Source organism: Diospyros lotus, chromosome 5 (genome assembly GCF_014633365.1).
Source record: "Diospyros lotus cultivar Yz01 chromosome 5, ASM1463336v1, whole genome shotgun sequence".
Lineage (NCBI taxonomy): Eukaryota > Viridiplantae > Streptophyta > Magnoliopsida > Ericales > Ebenaceae > Diospyros > Diospyros lotus.
In genome coordinates, this window is record NC_068342.1 from 39,021,399 (window position 1) to 39,038,591 (window position 17,193).

Consider the following 17,193-nt stretch of genomic DNA (forward strand, 5'->3'; position numbering starts at 1 on the left):
CCATAGTCCATGTCCTGTTACTGTTAGGATCTCGTCAGCAGAGTCATTCGTTTCTCCATTTAAACCCATGGACCTTATGGCGTGGGAATGGAACCCACAATCTCGAGCATGCAAAGTGATGTTTCCAAACTCTCCTGCTACCACCTTGGGTGGTATAGTTCCCATGTTTTTTTAATATCAAATTTCAAAATCATTGAGTTGTTTTTGGTACATTCTATATTTCCATTGCCCCTAAGATTTCCTCATTCACAGTGTGGCCACTCTCGGTTATAAAGCGGAAGCAGAACATTGACTTAACCTCTTATTTAAGCTTAACCATGCTTGACTTCTCTAGCCTTCCAAAATATAACAGTCTCATGAAGCTAATAACTTCCCAGATATGGTGCTATTGTTGAAAACAACTCAAGATATCGGGGTTCCAGATGGTTCCCAAATCAGTAGAATGAATATTTTTGCTCCATTCAAATCAAGTTATAGTTTAAACTAGAGCCCTTAATTGTCATGAGTTCAATCAATAAATGTCTTTATTCAGATATTTGCTGTTGGTGTCTAAAATTCTTTTCTTTCATGCCTTTTACTAATTACAACTCTCAATTTCCAGAACTTAGTGATCATTCCACTTTTAACCACTAAATCTTACATAGAGCAGACAAGTTTGGGGGGGGGGGGGGGGGGGGGGGGGGAAATAGAGATATGAAGGACTTAAGATCATGGGACAACTTTATAGCTCCAAAAGTGATACAGTAATGACTATTAGTTTCCTGGAAGCTTTTATTCTCCTTCTGATTTTATTACCATCATAGGTGAATCCATGGCCTATTAGCTGTTGAAGAATAATGAGTTTATAGATGTGATGTCGCTGAATATGATGTTGCATATCAATTTTATCAGCTATTCTTTTCGCCACATCTGTTGATCTTACCAAGAGCCTCTTTATAAAGACACATACATGCACATGCATTGTGCTTAAAAAGTATTGGGTAATCCGATGCACATGCATAATGTGGATTTGTTCATGATGAGTTATTTACATCAACTGCAGGTCATATTGGACCCCATCAATGCTTTTGCTAAGATTGTAGGACATAAGGTGCAAATTGAAACTGCGTAGAGTTCAGAAAGTTGGACATGTTTAATGTGACATATGTAGCTGGGATGGACTCTTATGCAGGAACACATTCCTAACATTCCAGAGGAGGTTCTTGGTGAACTTCAATTGCACTTTGCCTTCCTATTCGGGCACCAAGTGAAACAAATGAGGGATATATCTCTAATATTCCGTACGTATTTTCATAACCGATCCATCTTCAGTATGGTAAACCAAAACTGGTTGGATGGACATTGAAACACGGTTATATTAATCAGCAATTGCTTGCCTTCTTGTACAGGCCATTGTAGTGTAATAATTTCTTCATTCTAGCAAGATAAACTGATATGCAAATATACAAACAAATGGACACACTGAAATATAAAAGCTCCCGCTTTTATAGTTGTTGCTTGCTTCTATCTGGTGCTTTAGTCAATGGACTCAATGCACTCACCTCCATGCTGTCTTTTTTTCAGCAATCAAAGGGATTATTTTTTGATTGCCTCTTTTTCACCATCTCCTTTTATATTTAAAAATTTTAAGCCATGTGGCTTTTCTAGCTATAAAAAGATCAATGCTGCAATGGAGAAGACTTATCCACTGATGGTAACTAAAATATGGAAAATTTTGAAGCGAAGAAAAGGTAGAACTTGTATATATATTGATGAAAAAACAAAAATCTAAATATCTAGCAGAAAAAAATTAGTTACATATTGATTGGAATGCTACCAAAATGTACATCCCGCTCATTATCATTCACTGCTGGTGCAACTAGAAGGAAGTTAAAGATTATACTAAATTTTAGGTAAAAATTTATCTTGGGAACAATACTAGTTCGGTATGCACAGGAATGCTATGTTGCCCACTGACGGCCAACATAACATTTGCCCGCCAGTGAGGGGGGCGTGGGCCCCATGCACGTGGGGCTCGCCTCTGCACATGGGCCCCACGTGCATGGGGCCCACGCCCCCCTCACTTGCGGGCAAATGTTATGTTGCCCGCCAGTGGGCAACATAGCATCACTGTCGGTATGCATCATCACTTGTATGTTCTTGGTAAATTGGTTGCTTGCAGGTAGAACTTGAAGGAATTTGGACTGAAACTGTCAACATGATGTAGGGAAACTATGGTATTAAACTTCATCTTTATGTTTGCTCCCAAGTCAATCTATTAGTTCAATCCATAAATCAAATTATTGGCTGTTCAGTGAAGTAAAAGTTCGAAACAGAAACTTTCTTAGAGATGCAGTTTCTCTTACTTGAAGACATGCCTAAAGTGCAAAGTGGAATAGAGATAGATGTTCATCATGTTCTATTGTAGATTCTCCAGTAACTTGTCATTTTAACCTTTGGTTGTCCTTATACACTTTCTATTTGATTCCTGACATATAAAATTTAATTCTCTCATAAAGCTTGGTTCACATAATTACTTGTTCTCTGCTCTTCTTTTCCTTTTTTTTTAAATCTTTTTCCTGATATTTGAGCGATTAAAGAGTCAAAAGAATACATATCCTGATAAACACATCAAACCAAGTTTAAGGAACTGCTTTCCACATTTTGTTGTGACTAAAATAGATGATGTTCTTGAGCTGTGCCCCAAATTTTGGGTGGCACTCAATTGGGATGAGTTTCTCATGTGTAGTGCACCTACTTAATTTTCCTGGTGTACCTTTTTTCTGTGGGAGAAAAGTCTTCCTTGTCTGATTAGCTAACCCCTGTTGAGGTTGCTAATCAAAAGTTTTGTACTAAATTATTTGTCATTGATACACCCAATGCAAGAAGAGTGCCCTTCATGCATGCTTGGTCACTAGTACTCAAAGCAGATGATAGTTCATGAGGGAATATTCCAATTGGCAGATCTTTAATTGTCAGTTAAAATAAGAAAGTGGTTGGTAGGCTTAGTCGAGTAATGATTGAGAAAGTTAATGGGTTGGGTTATTGGCATGCATTTTTCAAGATGTTGGGTTTTCCTCATTTTGTCAATTCCAAGCTTCATGCACTAGGTTATTGATGCAACAAGAAGTTGCTTTGCCAGCACATTTTCAAGTCTCAGCCACCTTAGTTGTTATTGCAGCTGTTGACAATTGGAAAACCTTTGGAATTGCCAGATCATAGTTGGCCTGGAAGTAAACTTGTGCCCCCTTTGTGTTGGCAATTTATGTGCTGCCTAAATTACAAATTGTTGAAAATAGTATTAGGTAGTATAATTTTCTTCTTTTCTGGTTGAAATAGCAATCTGATGGAATTATTGTTTGGTTACTTGGTCTAGCTAGAAATGCATTGGCTATGTGAATTTTTTTTTTGTTTTAAGTTGATTGGTTGTATGCCATATGCCAGCTCATTGTGTGTTTTCAAGATCCATTTCTTTTTTTCTGTTTGATATGTTCTGTAAACATGCAATAACAATACCCTTAACAAAAATTATGACCACATTCAGAGCTTTAAATCAATTGGAGTCTTTGATAAACATGCCCACATGGATGATGATACATGCAAAGATATGTTTTTATTAGTATGGATACTTGCAATGATGAGTTCTCTTATTGGTAGAATAACCACTTGCCACTTGTTTTTTGACCATCTAGAGAAACCTTGGGTTGAAGTATTACAATCAAGCATCCATATGGTTAATATCTAGCAACTGATACATTTAGGCTGGAGCTTTGAAATTACTTGCTCCACTTACCTTTTTCTCTCTGTTCAATCTACCTTTTCAAGTGAGTGGGCGAGGCTAGTTGTGAGGCAGAAACATTGGTTGAGCTCTGCAAGTCAGTATATGGAGCTGGGGAACACCTTTTTTCCCCCCAGTCAAACCCATGTGGGTTATTACTGGAAGTTTGAAACATCTCTGTAGTAGTGGGTGACCCTTGTGCACCTACCGTGAAAAGAAGATAATCATGGAAGATCCACAATTAGCAGAAGTGGAGAGTGCTTTATACATTATGCACTTTCTTTTTGCTCTATTCTTTACACTTGCCCAGATATCATGGAAACAACTTATTGATGGATGACTAGACTGAGGCTTTACCCATACCTCGATCAATACTAGAACCGCTCTTAGTGCTGCTACGATCAATAGACTAGATAGTTTAAACATATATATGCATTCACGCATGCATGAATGTATACATAAAATTCAATTAATGGAAGTTTCATATGATGTGTGGTCATTTCTGTTGTGTCATAAAAGAAGAAGACGAAGAAAGGGTAATGAAAAAGGTCCGAAGCATATGCTGAAATTCTGAACTGTGTGATTCGATCAATTTCTGGATATAAAGACCAACCTCTCCAGAGAACTTTTCTCCAGTATTACTTAATTTGCTACTGCTAGTTGAGTTAGAAGAAAACACTTCCCTCAAGAACATGATGATGGCTGTTCTGTTATATGTTGGAAAAATATAGATTTTTTTATCATCCCGCATGTCTACCAAAAATTTGATCTCCATTTTCATGACATTTTAACTCAAAGCTGGTCATCATCACCTCCAACAGTTCTTGAACCTAGAAGTCTGGTTTGCTTGGTACATCTCCATCCTCACTGTGTGTGTGTGTTGGGGGAGGGGGGATGGAAAACAAAATTGCATTGGATTTTTACATATCTGAATGAATCCTTCCGAAATCTTGTCTTCTGGAACTAGGTTTGAAAGTTTGGCATCCTTTATTATGTGATTGCCTCAAAATAATCTTTCTTAGAAAAGTATGAAGCAGTTGATCACAGAACTAGTGCTTTTTTTTTTTCCTTTCATCAGCAAGATCTTGCAGAAGTGTCTTAAAAACATCTATGAAACAGTTGTAAGATTGATGTGTGGGAGAAATGATTAATGATATCAAAAAGGATATTCGGTATGTCTTGATGGAGATCAACTAATCTTAAAGCTCAAAACAGGACTGGTGGGGTTGTTTTGACTTTGTGATATGAGAATAATGCAACAGCTGTCTGTTGTGTTTGGGTGTTTGTTGTTGATCATTCATTATAATTAAGGAGATGATGACTGGGTCAACTCTGTAAAACTGGTAATTAACCACTAATCTTTGTTTTGGTGGGGTTGTGCTGGGCTGGCCACCACTTCCACAACCACAAAAACTTAAATGCAGAGCCCTCTCTAACTCTTCAATCAAGTTTAGTGCTGTTCGTCTGGGCATGTTAACCACTTGGATCTGTGCCTGTCTATAGTCAGGCACCAAGGGAATTGCCTCTCAAAACTGAACGCTTAAAATTGAAGTGCTATTTACAATTCATGTAAGGATAAAATCATAAAAGAAAGTAACATGTCTAAAATAAATGAAAAGAATAGGAAATAATCAGCCTCTAGAAAAGAAAAAGGAATAAAATAACTGGGCATTCTTTTTACCATGCTAACAGATTGAGCTCCTTTGTGTTGTTGACAACTTTCATATGCTACACTTGAGTGTGTTTGTTGTTGTAGTACTTGTAACATTATGAAAGGGAGGCTTATTTTTTATCTAACACTCTGGCAATCCATCTTGTTCCTTTGATTGACTTGAAAATTATATTTTAACAGGTGTAACATAAAAATGGACCTTTGTTATGGTCATAGCTGTGGGTACTATACAGTTACAGTGACGTTTAATTACTCTATTTTAGCTGTGAAATACAAAAAGCACGGAGAGTAGCTCGCTTCAAGTTAAAGACTTAAGCTTAAAATTGAGCAGAAGGGAAGCCAGATCCAAGATACGTGAAGACTTGCGAATGCTTCAGACCCACTTAATTTCTATGTAAGAGTATTTTATTTACTTGCCAATAATTGATATAGTTTACTAAATGCAGTAACTAAGGACAGGGAGGAAGTGTGCACGGTACGTGCCAAGTGCTTGTTAATTTTCCCTCTCTTGTATCTTCTGCAACTGAGATCAAGTCCAGCTGGAAACTAAAACCTATTATATTTATGCATGCATGCATGTTTTTGTTTGTATTATTGCCCAATTGTTTCTTCATATTTAGAACTGTTTCATCTTTGACAGAACTAAGTTCATATGCTTGTCATTATTCGAAGGAAAATTTTTGGAATGGGTATTCTATTGTTTTTGATCTATTGATAGGTATATAATTTGTCATTTTTGAGCATTGTGGATCGTACATGTTTGAGTTCTTGTTTTATGTTCCTAACGCTGTCGAGCCAGCTGGTCACGTGTTGGCTTGAGGTTTTACAACTAATCGATCCTGAATTTTTATTTTCTTTCTTCTTCAATTAGGAGGCGCTGTTTGATGCTCATGTATATAAATCTTATAATATGTTTACCCAGAAGGTGGGAGCCCCTACAATGTTTCACTAACACAAAAAAAACAACAATCACAAGCCTTAATACCATTAAGTAGGGTTGGCTACATGAATTTAATTCTGCATCTCCAATCATCTCTATCCATGATTATATTTTCTACAAAAGCATTATATCCTTTAGGCTTTATCATTTCTAAGGAGTCTCTACCAAGTTTTCTTTAATCTTACTCTCCCTATTTTGTTACAAATTTCCTTCATTTCATTCACATACCTCAAAAGTTCTTTTATCTACATTCTTTTTACATGTCCAAATCATTTTCATATTAATTCTCTTACAAAACACACACGCTCGTGCACACAGAGAGAGATGACATAAAAAAGAAAAAAAAAAGAAAAATAGAAGCGGAAAGAAAGCAGAGAAGATATTTTTTATTAATTAAACATTAAAATCATGAAGAAAGGAGAGAGATTTTTTATCCTCCTGTTTCCTATGCTTAGTCTCTCTCTCTCTAATGTGTTTTTGTTTCTGTTCTACTATGCTTAGTCTTTGTTTAATGTTTCGATACTTTTGTCGTTTGCCATTTACCCACTATGGAACTTGGAGCCAACATTTTGTCATATATCTTTACATGCTCGAGTTTTTCGCATTCGCTAATGCGCTCTCCATGCATATGAAATATATATCTTTCTCTTTATTTGATCAATACTGTATAACAAAAATATTGAGACTCAACCCTTTAAATATCAATAATATTTGCAAGGTTGATGAAAATATATTAATATATTTTTTGATCTAGCTCCCTATATATTATATATTCCTGTGTACCATTTGAGGGTTTCTTTTATCAATTTGTTGTGATATTATCTTCTCTCAGTTCATTAAAATGCAAAGCAATTTGACATTTTCTTTTAAGAAAGAAAATTCTATTTACTTTCAGTTTTAGGTTGAACTTTCGAGAAGAGGTTCTGCGATTAGATTGAGAATTCATGTTCCAAAATCCCATACCCCTCGCATCTATATGTGTATGCACATCTAAACTCTTTATGTCATATTGATATATGAAGAATTTTTCTTTTGATCCAACAAAATCCTTTAAATAAATTATAAAGGTCTTATAAAAGATCTATGGGATTAAAGCATCATATGTTATTGTAATTCTTTAAATCTAATAGCCATTAAGACTTGTCATTATTGGATTCATTACAAAACATCCAAGGTGCACCTCTGATTGTAACTACTGGCTCAAAACAAGGAGAACGTTATTTGGAAGAATAATGTTGTATATAATTAGAATTTGTAACTACATAGAATGATGTGGCCGAGTAATGTTAATGCATTGAGGCAATGATACATTATTTTGTCTGATTTTCCATAAAATTTCTGTATTAAGGATGATTTTTCTGTTTAGAAAAACTTATGGGAAAACTGTTAAGAATCCTACCCTTTAAACCCTTTCCACTGTAACTCAGCAAATTGCCATAGACACTCTTTTTGTATAGATAGATGTAGTTAGAGCACAGTGTCTCTTTAATTCTGCTTCCATAAAAGGTTGTTTTCATGGGTCCAGCTTGGTGTGCGTGCCGTTACATTTCTGCCCACCAACGAAAGACACCGAAAGCATAGGCATAGATATTGAAAAAGAAAAAGAAAACCCCCCACGAAAATCAATACTAACCCAATTTATAAAGAAAGGACAAGCGTGAAGCCCACTCTGGTGAAAATCTCTTCCTTTTCTTTCTGTTTCTGAGACCTGAGTCTTAGTTTCTCTTTGAACTGAGAGAGAGAGAGAAGAGAGAGAGAATGAGGTCGGTCATCAATGTGAGAATGAGGTCCATTTCTCTTTTCTCTTTTGTATAATGAGCAAGGAACTGGAACCTCTTTTCCCTGGAAGAAGATGGCAGTGCAACAAAATGAGCATCAGCAGTCTGAACACCACCACCAACAGAATCATTCCTTTCTGTTAGATGCTCTGTACTGTGAGGAAGAAGAGCAATGGGAGGAGGAAGAAGAAGAAGAAGAATTAGTCCAAGAGGGCTTAGAAGAGGAGAGAGATAGCTGCAACAGCAGCAGTGGAAGAAGCGCTTCTTTTCTTCCTCTGTTGTTATTGGAGCAGGACCTGTTTTGGGAAGATGAAGAGCTTCTGTCTCTCTTCTCCAAGGAACAAGAGATTCATTTCAACCTTGGCAATGGTGATACGGCCTCTGCACTCTCTTTGGCTCGCAAAGAAGCTGTGGAATGGATTCTAAAGGTCAATGGCCATTATGGGTTCACAGTTCTCACTGCAATTCTTGCCATCAATTATCTTGATAGGTCTCTTGCCAGCCTCCATTTTCAGACAGAGAAGCCATGGATGATCCAGCTTGCAGCTGTGACCTGCCTTTCTTTGGCAGCCAAAGTTGAAGAAACCCAAGTGCCCCTTCTCTTGGACCTTCAAGTATGTACCAAATAAAAAAAATCATATTCTTTTCTTTTATTCTGCCTTTTTTCATAGATTTGATGGTCTAATCCATCTCTGGCTTTTTTTCTTCCTTCTTTAGATGGAAACCAAGTATGCATTTGAGGCCAAAACCATCCAGAGAATGGAGCTTCTGGTGCTTTCCACTCTCCAATGGAGGATGAATCCAGTGACCCCATTGTCATTTCTTGATCACATTATCAGAAGGCTTGGACTCAAGACTCATCTCCACTGGGAGTTTCTCAGGCGATGTGAGCGCCTCCTCCTCTCCGTTGTCTCTGGTAAGCATTGAACAGAGACCAAGATCTTTCAATAGCAACGAAGAAAAAGAAAAAAGAACAAATAAACAATCTTTATCATGTTTATCATCAGAACATATTCATTGTCTTCTTGATTGTAGATTCTAGATCTGTGGGTTATCTGCCATCGGTATTGGCCACTGCAACAATGCTTCATGGCATCCACCAAGTTGAGCCTGGCAACTCCATTCAATATCAAAACCAGCTTCTCAGTGTTCTTAAGCTCAACAGGGTTAGTATATATAGCACTTTCTGTTCTTTTAATGGATTCCCATCATGTTATGAAAAAGGGTTGCTTAATATGCTGATTATATGGCTTTTGGGACTGTTCTGTTTGGCACAGGAGAAAGTGAATGATTGTTACCAGCTAATACTGGAGCTTTCAAGCACTAGTAGTTGTTTCTATAAAGAACAAAGCAACCCTCACAAGCGCAAGCACCAGCAAGTTCCAAGCAGCCCAAGTGGTGTAATTGATGCATCTTTCGGCTCTGATAGCTCAAACGAGCAGCCACTCTTCAAGAAGAGCAGAGCCCAAGAAAAGCAGCTGCATGTGCCATCCCTCAGCAGGGTGTTTGTGGACATTGTTGGCAGCCCTCTTTAGTCTCTCTCTCTCTCCCCCTCTCTTTGTCTCTCTCTCTCTATATCTCTATATATATGAAGAACTCTATTTATTATGTGTTATTAAGTTAAAAATATGGCAAGTTAAGTTTTGTCATTCATCTCTGCATCTCCTATCTATTCACTGGGAAAATATGAAAAGGCAGGGTTGGTGGTTGCAAAGATGGCTGGCATTTTGCAGGGAGAGAGCGAAGAGAGAGAGAGAGGAGGGAGAGAGAAAGACAGAGAAGCAATGAAGATCTGCCACTCTGCTTCTCTATATATGTTATGGCTCTCTCTCTCTCTCTCTATCTCTCCATGTGAAGTCTCTGTTTTTGTGGACATTCTATCATAAATTCAAGTTTTCTTTGCTCCTCCTGTGAACTGTCTTCCTGTATTTCCATTTTCAGTTCTTAAAACCCCTCTTTGCTGCTTGCCATTAGCTGGAATCACAGATACCCATGAAGCTATTCCATATCTGCTAACCATTTTAGAGAGACAGATAATACACACATATATATTATATATACGGAGAGAGAGAGAGAGAGAGATTTGTTTGCATGTGAAGATGGAGATATTGTTGGGGGCAGTGGCCTTTTTGGGGTTTCCAATTATTGTTACATATAATTTGTATATGTATATATATAGAGAGAGAGGGAGAGAGAGGGGGGGCGGGGGGGCGGGGTGGTGGTTGATTTGACATTGGAGGTTTGACCTCGTTACAAGAGCCATCCACTAATAATAGAAAATAGGGTAGCGGCCCTAACAGTGAAATTGTTATTTATCACACATTTGTCAAAAAAAGGTAATTTTTTTTTATAGACTACTAGTAAGTGTTAAGTACATATGTAATTAATCTATCTAAAGTGTGGGGCAATTAATTAGAAAGTATAAAGAAATCCTGATTGTGGAAGGAATTAATACTCCTCTTCCATGACACTGATTGTCTTAATTAATAGGTTGCATCATGTGACATTTAAAATTTAGGATTAAGATGTCACATAAAGTATGAGAATTTAATATTTGAGTAAGATTTTCGTAATTATAATAATAATAATAATAATAATAATAATAATGAAGCATGCCAATGTCCTTAGCTTTGTACTTTTTCTTGGGTTTGGGAACTGTTACCTAACCAATGAACAATTCTTCCTCATTTGCATGCCAACTGTCAATCAAATATTATTATTTTTTTATGATATGGGGTCATTTTATTAATACTTTATGACAAGTTATATTAGTATGTGTTAAGGGGATACCTTTAATATAGATTAGATTATATCATGTGTGTAAATTATTCTAATTAATTGACTTGTTTTGTACTTAGTTTTTGAGATTCAAAACCCTTTTATAATATTATATTGTGTTTATATTTATAATATGACATAAGATGTGACATATTAATTAATATATAAATATCACTAAGAATGTTATAATTAAATATCTATATAACATTTTGGGAATTAAATATTGAATTGGAATGAGAGGATAGAAGTAGGGAAGAAGAAGGGATTGGGGATGAAAAGGGCTGGGACTGGGACTAGGACTAGGAGGCAAAAGGGGAGAGAATTTGAATTTGGTGGGGGGACAAAGCTGGATTTGGTGGAAGAAAGGGCGCCAATCGCCATGCATATTTCATATCTTATGGCCCTACTTTTCTTCTTTTGCTTTAAGGATCCTACACTCCTACTCCTACTACTACCACCCAATTAATACACACATATATGTATGTGTATATGTATACGCATGCATGATGCTCAAACTCACTCATACATACATACACTTCACATGAGATGTATGGGAGAACAAAGACATGATGGTGATGATGATGATGTTTGAGGTCAATGGATGGTCTCCCTGCACCAATAATTGTAGAATAATATGATGATGGGCTTGGGGGCAAGGCTTTAGCTTTGAATCTCTTCATCATCATCGTCCATTTTTGTTTTCTTCTTCTTTTGACCTGCCATTCCACCTCTCTCTCTCTTTCTCTCTCTACATATATATATATATTATAAAATCATTGGAGGGTCAAGAAAAACTTAAAAGGAAACTCTTGAAAATGACTTGGCTTATGATAATTTTAGATAAAATATGATCATAAATGAAAATAATTAATTTTTAGATTGTTGAGATTTGGGTTTCTTGTTATTTATTATTAAATTACTATTACAAAGTGTAGTGATTGATGAAAATTTTTATTTATAGAGATATCATTATATTTTTTAAATTAATATTCAATTACGACATAATATATGTCTCACCTATTAAGAGACGTATCATATCACACTCTTTTTTTTAAATCTTGAGTCGGATATTATAGAAAATTTCAATCACTTATCATAGTAAAAGATCTCGTTTAGAATCTCACTTGCTCGTTAAAAGGTCAAGTTATATGAACTATATTATCTCTAAAAGATGAATGAACTCGTACCATTAAGTTTATTTATTATTTCAATGCTCACACTCTTATACTAAATACTAATTTGGTCTTAAAAAAAAATTACACTCATACAATAATCTAACACTCAATGTGCCAGGCACCCCGCTACCAAAACATCAAAAATATTTGAAGTACCAAACAAGCATGCCTTCTATGAATAAACTTATCAAGTTTATGTATCAAAAGATCATAACTTTTGTACCAAAAGATATTCTGATTAATAAGATCTTCTTGATGTATTTTTCCCATTTTAAAAATCAGTCTATTTCTCTCCCAACATAGCCAGTTTGTACAAAGTACAGGCACAGGATACATGATATTCAAAATGAAGAACGAAAGAACAAGAATGGTGACATTAACATACTCTCAAAAGTACATTAAATATGAAGTAAAAAACACTATTACCCTCAACTTGAGGGCATTTTTCACTTTTCACTACAACACAGTGTGTTAACAGATAAAATATTTCTATTTTTTTATTTTACTTTAATACATTAACAATATTTTTAAATCTCTCACCAATATATTTTCTATTCATATATTTTGAATCAGGGAAGTTTGGATCATGAGTATACTTCGACACCCTAAGTTACAATGGTCAGGGAATGTGTTTTTTCTAAATAGTCTTAGAATGTGATACCGATAAAGATCTTCTCTTAATATTTATACATTTTATTCTATCTTATTTTTAGGTGAATTGTATATTTTTTTATTCTTTATCCACTTTAATCTTCTTAATTTTTTGTTGGAAGATTCGAGATATGTCTTAAATTAATGTTGTAGAATTTTATTTATTTTTTATTTTTAGAAAGCAAAACCCCTTAGGTGCAATTTCCTTCTCCTACTAGCTATCTGCTGCCCTTGGCCACAGCTGTAAAGCTGAATGACAGAAGGAAAACAAAAGATGAAAGTGTCCTCTCCCTCTCACCAAACAGACATAATCTATATCTATCTCTCTCCTCTTCTCTTTCTAAACATTGATGATGACTAGCAGAGTGAAGCATGCATGGCCATGGATGTCACTGCTGCTTAAAGTGGCTTTTGACTTGTAAGAAGAGCAGGAAGGAAGGAAGCAGCAGTGTCCATCTTCCTTTCTTTTGAACTTCCATACCTTAATTTCTCTGTCTAATCATACCCCCTCAACTCAAACTGTCACACTTAATTCAACACCATTATCCATTTCTTTACACAAATACATTCCATAATTAAGTAAAGATGAGAATAAAGGTAAAGATCTCAGCTTCATTGGAGGAGCCATAGCCCATAAATAGGCTGTCCATCCAGTTGTTTGTTACTTGTTAGATGATCACACTACTTTAATAATAATAATAATAATACAAGGGATCATGTGGTTGTACATATCACAATTTAATAATTAAATTCAATTGTTACAGTGTGAATAATCAGCTATCCAAAATTATAATCTTATTTGCGCAAACACAGGTCCACCTAAAACTTGAGTTGGCTTGTCTTGTCATGTCTTGTCTTATTTGATTTTTATATATTCGTTTTCTTTTATTTTTTAATTTTCAAAGCCAAAAATTATGGTGATAATTTATTAACTACGTACGAATATTTCAACTTGACTTTACGAAAGTGGTGACTCTTTTTTGTAAGATAGTTAGAAGCCTTTTATAAGTTTGATAGTTGTTTAATCTCAGAATAGGGAACCCATGAAAACATGTGGCAGAAAGGTTAAAGTTGGATGAACATCAGCCCAAAAGAGATGATTACCATAAGATTTAATTGTGATAATTTGGCAGAGGAATGGCTGTAAATTTCAGTGAGATTGTTGAATATTGACGATTCAAGAGGTTCTGTGAGATAGAAGTCAAATAACAATGACTAGAAAAGGTAATGGCAATCAAATAAGAACATGTGAGAAAGGTCTAAGGTCTAAATTATAGGATTTAGGATTTTAGATTTAGGATTTATAGATCGAGTACCTTAAATTTTAATTTTTTAATCATTTTTATTTTATGACCTTTGCTTTCGACTCTTATAAATGTTAATTGGTAAGATAAATCTTTTTAATTCTAGAATGTGTTTGAATAGTTTAAGAAAATCGAGGTGGTTTAATTAATATTCAGAATCTTTGTGGGGATTAAAATGATAAGTAAAAAAATGCGGGGATATTAACATTCTTAAAAGTATTGTTATAAAATAAATATTTTAAAAAATATTTAAAATACAAAATTAATAACACTTTTAAAAAAATATTAATATCTTTTCACTCTGTTACTTTAATATGTTAACAGTCTGTCAAGAATTGGAGAGAAGCAAATAATTGCAAAATGATGCAAAAGAAAATGAAATGGCCCTTTGCAGTGACCCTGAAACCATTTTCTGACTGGTTTTTGTGTTACAGTGACCCTTTGCAGTACAATTCTGATATATTTTGGCTCTTTGGGGGCCCAAAATCGTTATTTGCACACTTAATTTTGATATTTTTAATAATATTAATATATTATATATTTATATTAACATGAAATATATAATACTTTAATACACAAATGATATCAAAAATAATTTTTTCCTCTTATAATGTAATGACAAGAAAACAACATAAAATATAAAAACAACACAATGCTCTCTCCCTGCCCAAATATAAAAAATATATATATATGGGGTTTGGCCACATTTGAAGTTTGAGCAATGAATAAAATAGTAAATTACACTTAACATCCTTAGCTCTTGATAAAAACACAAAGACATCCTAATTTTTAGGAAATGACAAATTTTTCAAGACTTTAGGACTCTAACTATACTTTTCTCTTTTTATTACTTTACGAAAAGTAAAAATTTCAATATGATGATAATATTCTCAGATTTTCTTTCTCCATTTCTCTTTCTCTCCTAGTACGGTAAATCAGTTGGAATCTAACTATTTATCGAGCTCCATCTAGGTGGATCATAATTTAAGATGGTCTGGTAAAATTAAATATGTAAATGCAAGTACATAGAAGAGTGAAGGAGGAGGGAGGAAGCGGACCAGACCAGCCAAAATCCAAGAGGCCCCAGAGAGATCCAATAAGGATCTTGGAAGCTGAGGCAGCACAACAACAGCTCTTAATGCTGTGGGCCTCAGACCAGAGATCAGAATGATTGTCCATTGGCTTGCAGTTGCAGTTAATATGCACACACACACACATATATATATATATGTATATGTATATTTATTTATTGCTTGGCTTTGCTATGCTATCCTATCCTTTGCTTTGCACAACTCTACACGTGAGCCATATTATTATTTGTACCAAAGAGTTCCATGGATCCCTCTGTTCTTTCACATTCTCTTCTGTTCCACAAATAAATTTGCCGCTTCTAAAATGGCATCCAAGGTGTGTTCTCCCAGAAGCAATAATGTTTGTTGCATGGTAACAGTAAAGTCAGAACATTTTTCTGAGTTAAAATAGAGATTCGATGAGAAGAGAGAACAAGGATAAGGGTGGTGACTGACTGGTGAGTGGATAGTTTCTCTGATTAACGTCTTTCATTAGGTGTTTGTGTGATCGGTCTCCATTTATTAAGAATGTAGAATGATGTCTGTCACGTTAATTGATAACTATAAAAAGTATCACTCACTGTTATAGAATAGAATGAAGCGTTTCGTAACCCTTTCTAGAATGGACATTAATTTAAGGTGTTCTCAATATCCCACAAGAAAGACTGAATAATAATGGGAATTCACAGTCTGGTGCATTAATCTATTACTAAAACCTTCCACTTGGAGCATTTGCATGATGGGTTTTTTAATTTCTTATATAGGAATAAAAATACCCGTGATGTTGATTTATAAGTATAAAAATGTCATGAGTTGTTACATTCTGTATTAGACACCAGAGAGAGGGAGTTGTAGAATGTTTTGTAAACCGGAAAACTATGGTAGAATGTGCATACATTCCATTCCAATTCCAAAAATATCAACAATAAATGCACAGTGGTGAGTCCAAAACTGCCTGCGCTGCCATGATGCACAGTGTTTGCTCATCTTAAGAGAAGGCAATGTTAAATGATGAAAAGACAATGGGCATTCACTGCAGAAATAATGGTAAGAGATATGAGAGTGCCATGGACAGGTGGTCCTGAGGTTGGAAAATGAGCTGGGGGGATTGATAATTGGCCTTGTGTACTGCTCATCTCTCTAATTAGGGTTAAAATTCTCTTAAAATGAGTTGCACATAATTTTTTGTGTCTTATAATTTATGTGATTGGGGTCTAAAATTTTCTTAAACTGAGTCTAAACACAAATTTCTATATATTTGTTTGGCGCACATGATCTGTTTTGAGTATAAGTATTGCGTGTAGTTAATGAATTTATTCGAGTTTCATTTGGAATTGAAGTGAGGGAAGGGAAGGTGGGATTCATCATATAAAAGTGTTTTATAAATTGATCAAATTGAGTAGAGAATCTGTACGCTCACCACCTTGGATTTTGGTGACACATTCAAACTCACCCAACTTACCAAAAAAATGGAAATTTGGGCCCTCTTAACACAATTAATATGAGTTAAATTGAAGGGTTTTTAAGTTTATCAAATGCCTTATCCTACGCAGTTACAAACACAATGCTAAACAAGCCTTGGTGTATACATCCTAGAGATGGTGACTCTAGGTTTTAGGGTTGAAAATTGAAGGACACAGTTGCCGTAGGGGCCCAAAAGTCCCTATCAAGAGGGGTAGAAGGAAAAGGACAAGAGTGTTTTATATTACTGACGGGATGTAAAGTCAGCTATATATATATATGTGTGTGTGTGTGTGTGCGCGCGCGTGTGTGTGGAAACTTGGTTGCATCCTAGCACCATTGTCTCATTGGGACAAAGATTTGGGCATCTTTTGGCAACCCACAAGGCGACCACCCCTATCTTGTGACCCTCTTCAATGCTGTCCTAATTCTGGGATCAAAGGCCTTGTTTGGTAACAGAGATATGGCCACCCAATGGCCAGCTCAGGGCAGTCCCTCCCTGCCAAGGATACAAACGCACCCACAAAGTCAATTTATAATAAAATGTTTCACTTAGATTCATATCATATTATATAAAGATTAGACACATGCAATTAAAATAAATATC

The 17,193-nt window shown here is 35.4% G+C and overlaps 1 protein-coding gene across 1 annotated transcript; it reads left to right on the top strand.

Annotated features, from left to right (window-relative positions):
- The first annotated feature begins 7,986 nt into the window (after positions 1-7,986).
- Positions 7,987-9,800, top strand: LOC127801029 (cyclin-D3-1). The gene is made up of 4 exons (XM_052335804.1): positions 7,987-8,761; positions 8,865-9,063; positions 9,183-9,313; positions 9,425-9,800. The coding sequence occupies exons 1-4, from the start codon at positions 8,222-8,224 to the stop codon at positions 9,680-9,682; spliced, it is 1,128 nt and encodes a 375-aa protein (XP_052191764.1). The 5' UTR covers positions 7,987-8,221; the 3' UTR covers positions 9,683-9,800.
- Positions 9,801-17,193: the final 7,393 nt, after the last annotated feature.

Coding starts and splice junctions, on each gene's coding strand:
- LOC127801029 (XM_052335804.1), top strand. CDS start 8,222: ATGGCAGTGCAACAAAATGAGCATCAGCAGTCTGAACACCACCACCAA. Junction 8,762..8,864: donor CCCTTCTCTTGGACCTTCAA/GTATGTACCAAA, acceptor TTCCTTCTTTAG/ATGGAAACCAAGTATGCATT. Junction 9,064..9,182: donor CCTCCTCTCCGTTGTCTCTG/GTAAGCATTGAA, acceptor TCTTGATTGTAG/ATTCTAGATCTGTGGGTTAT.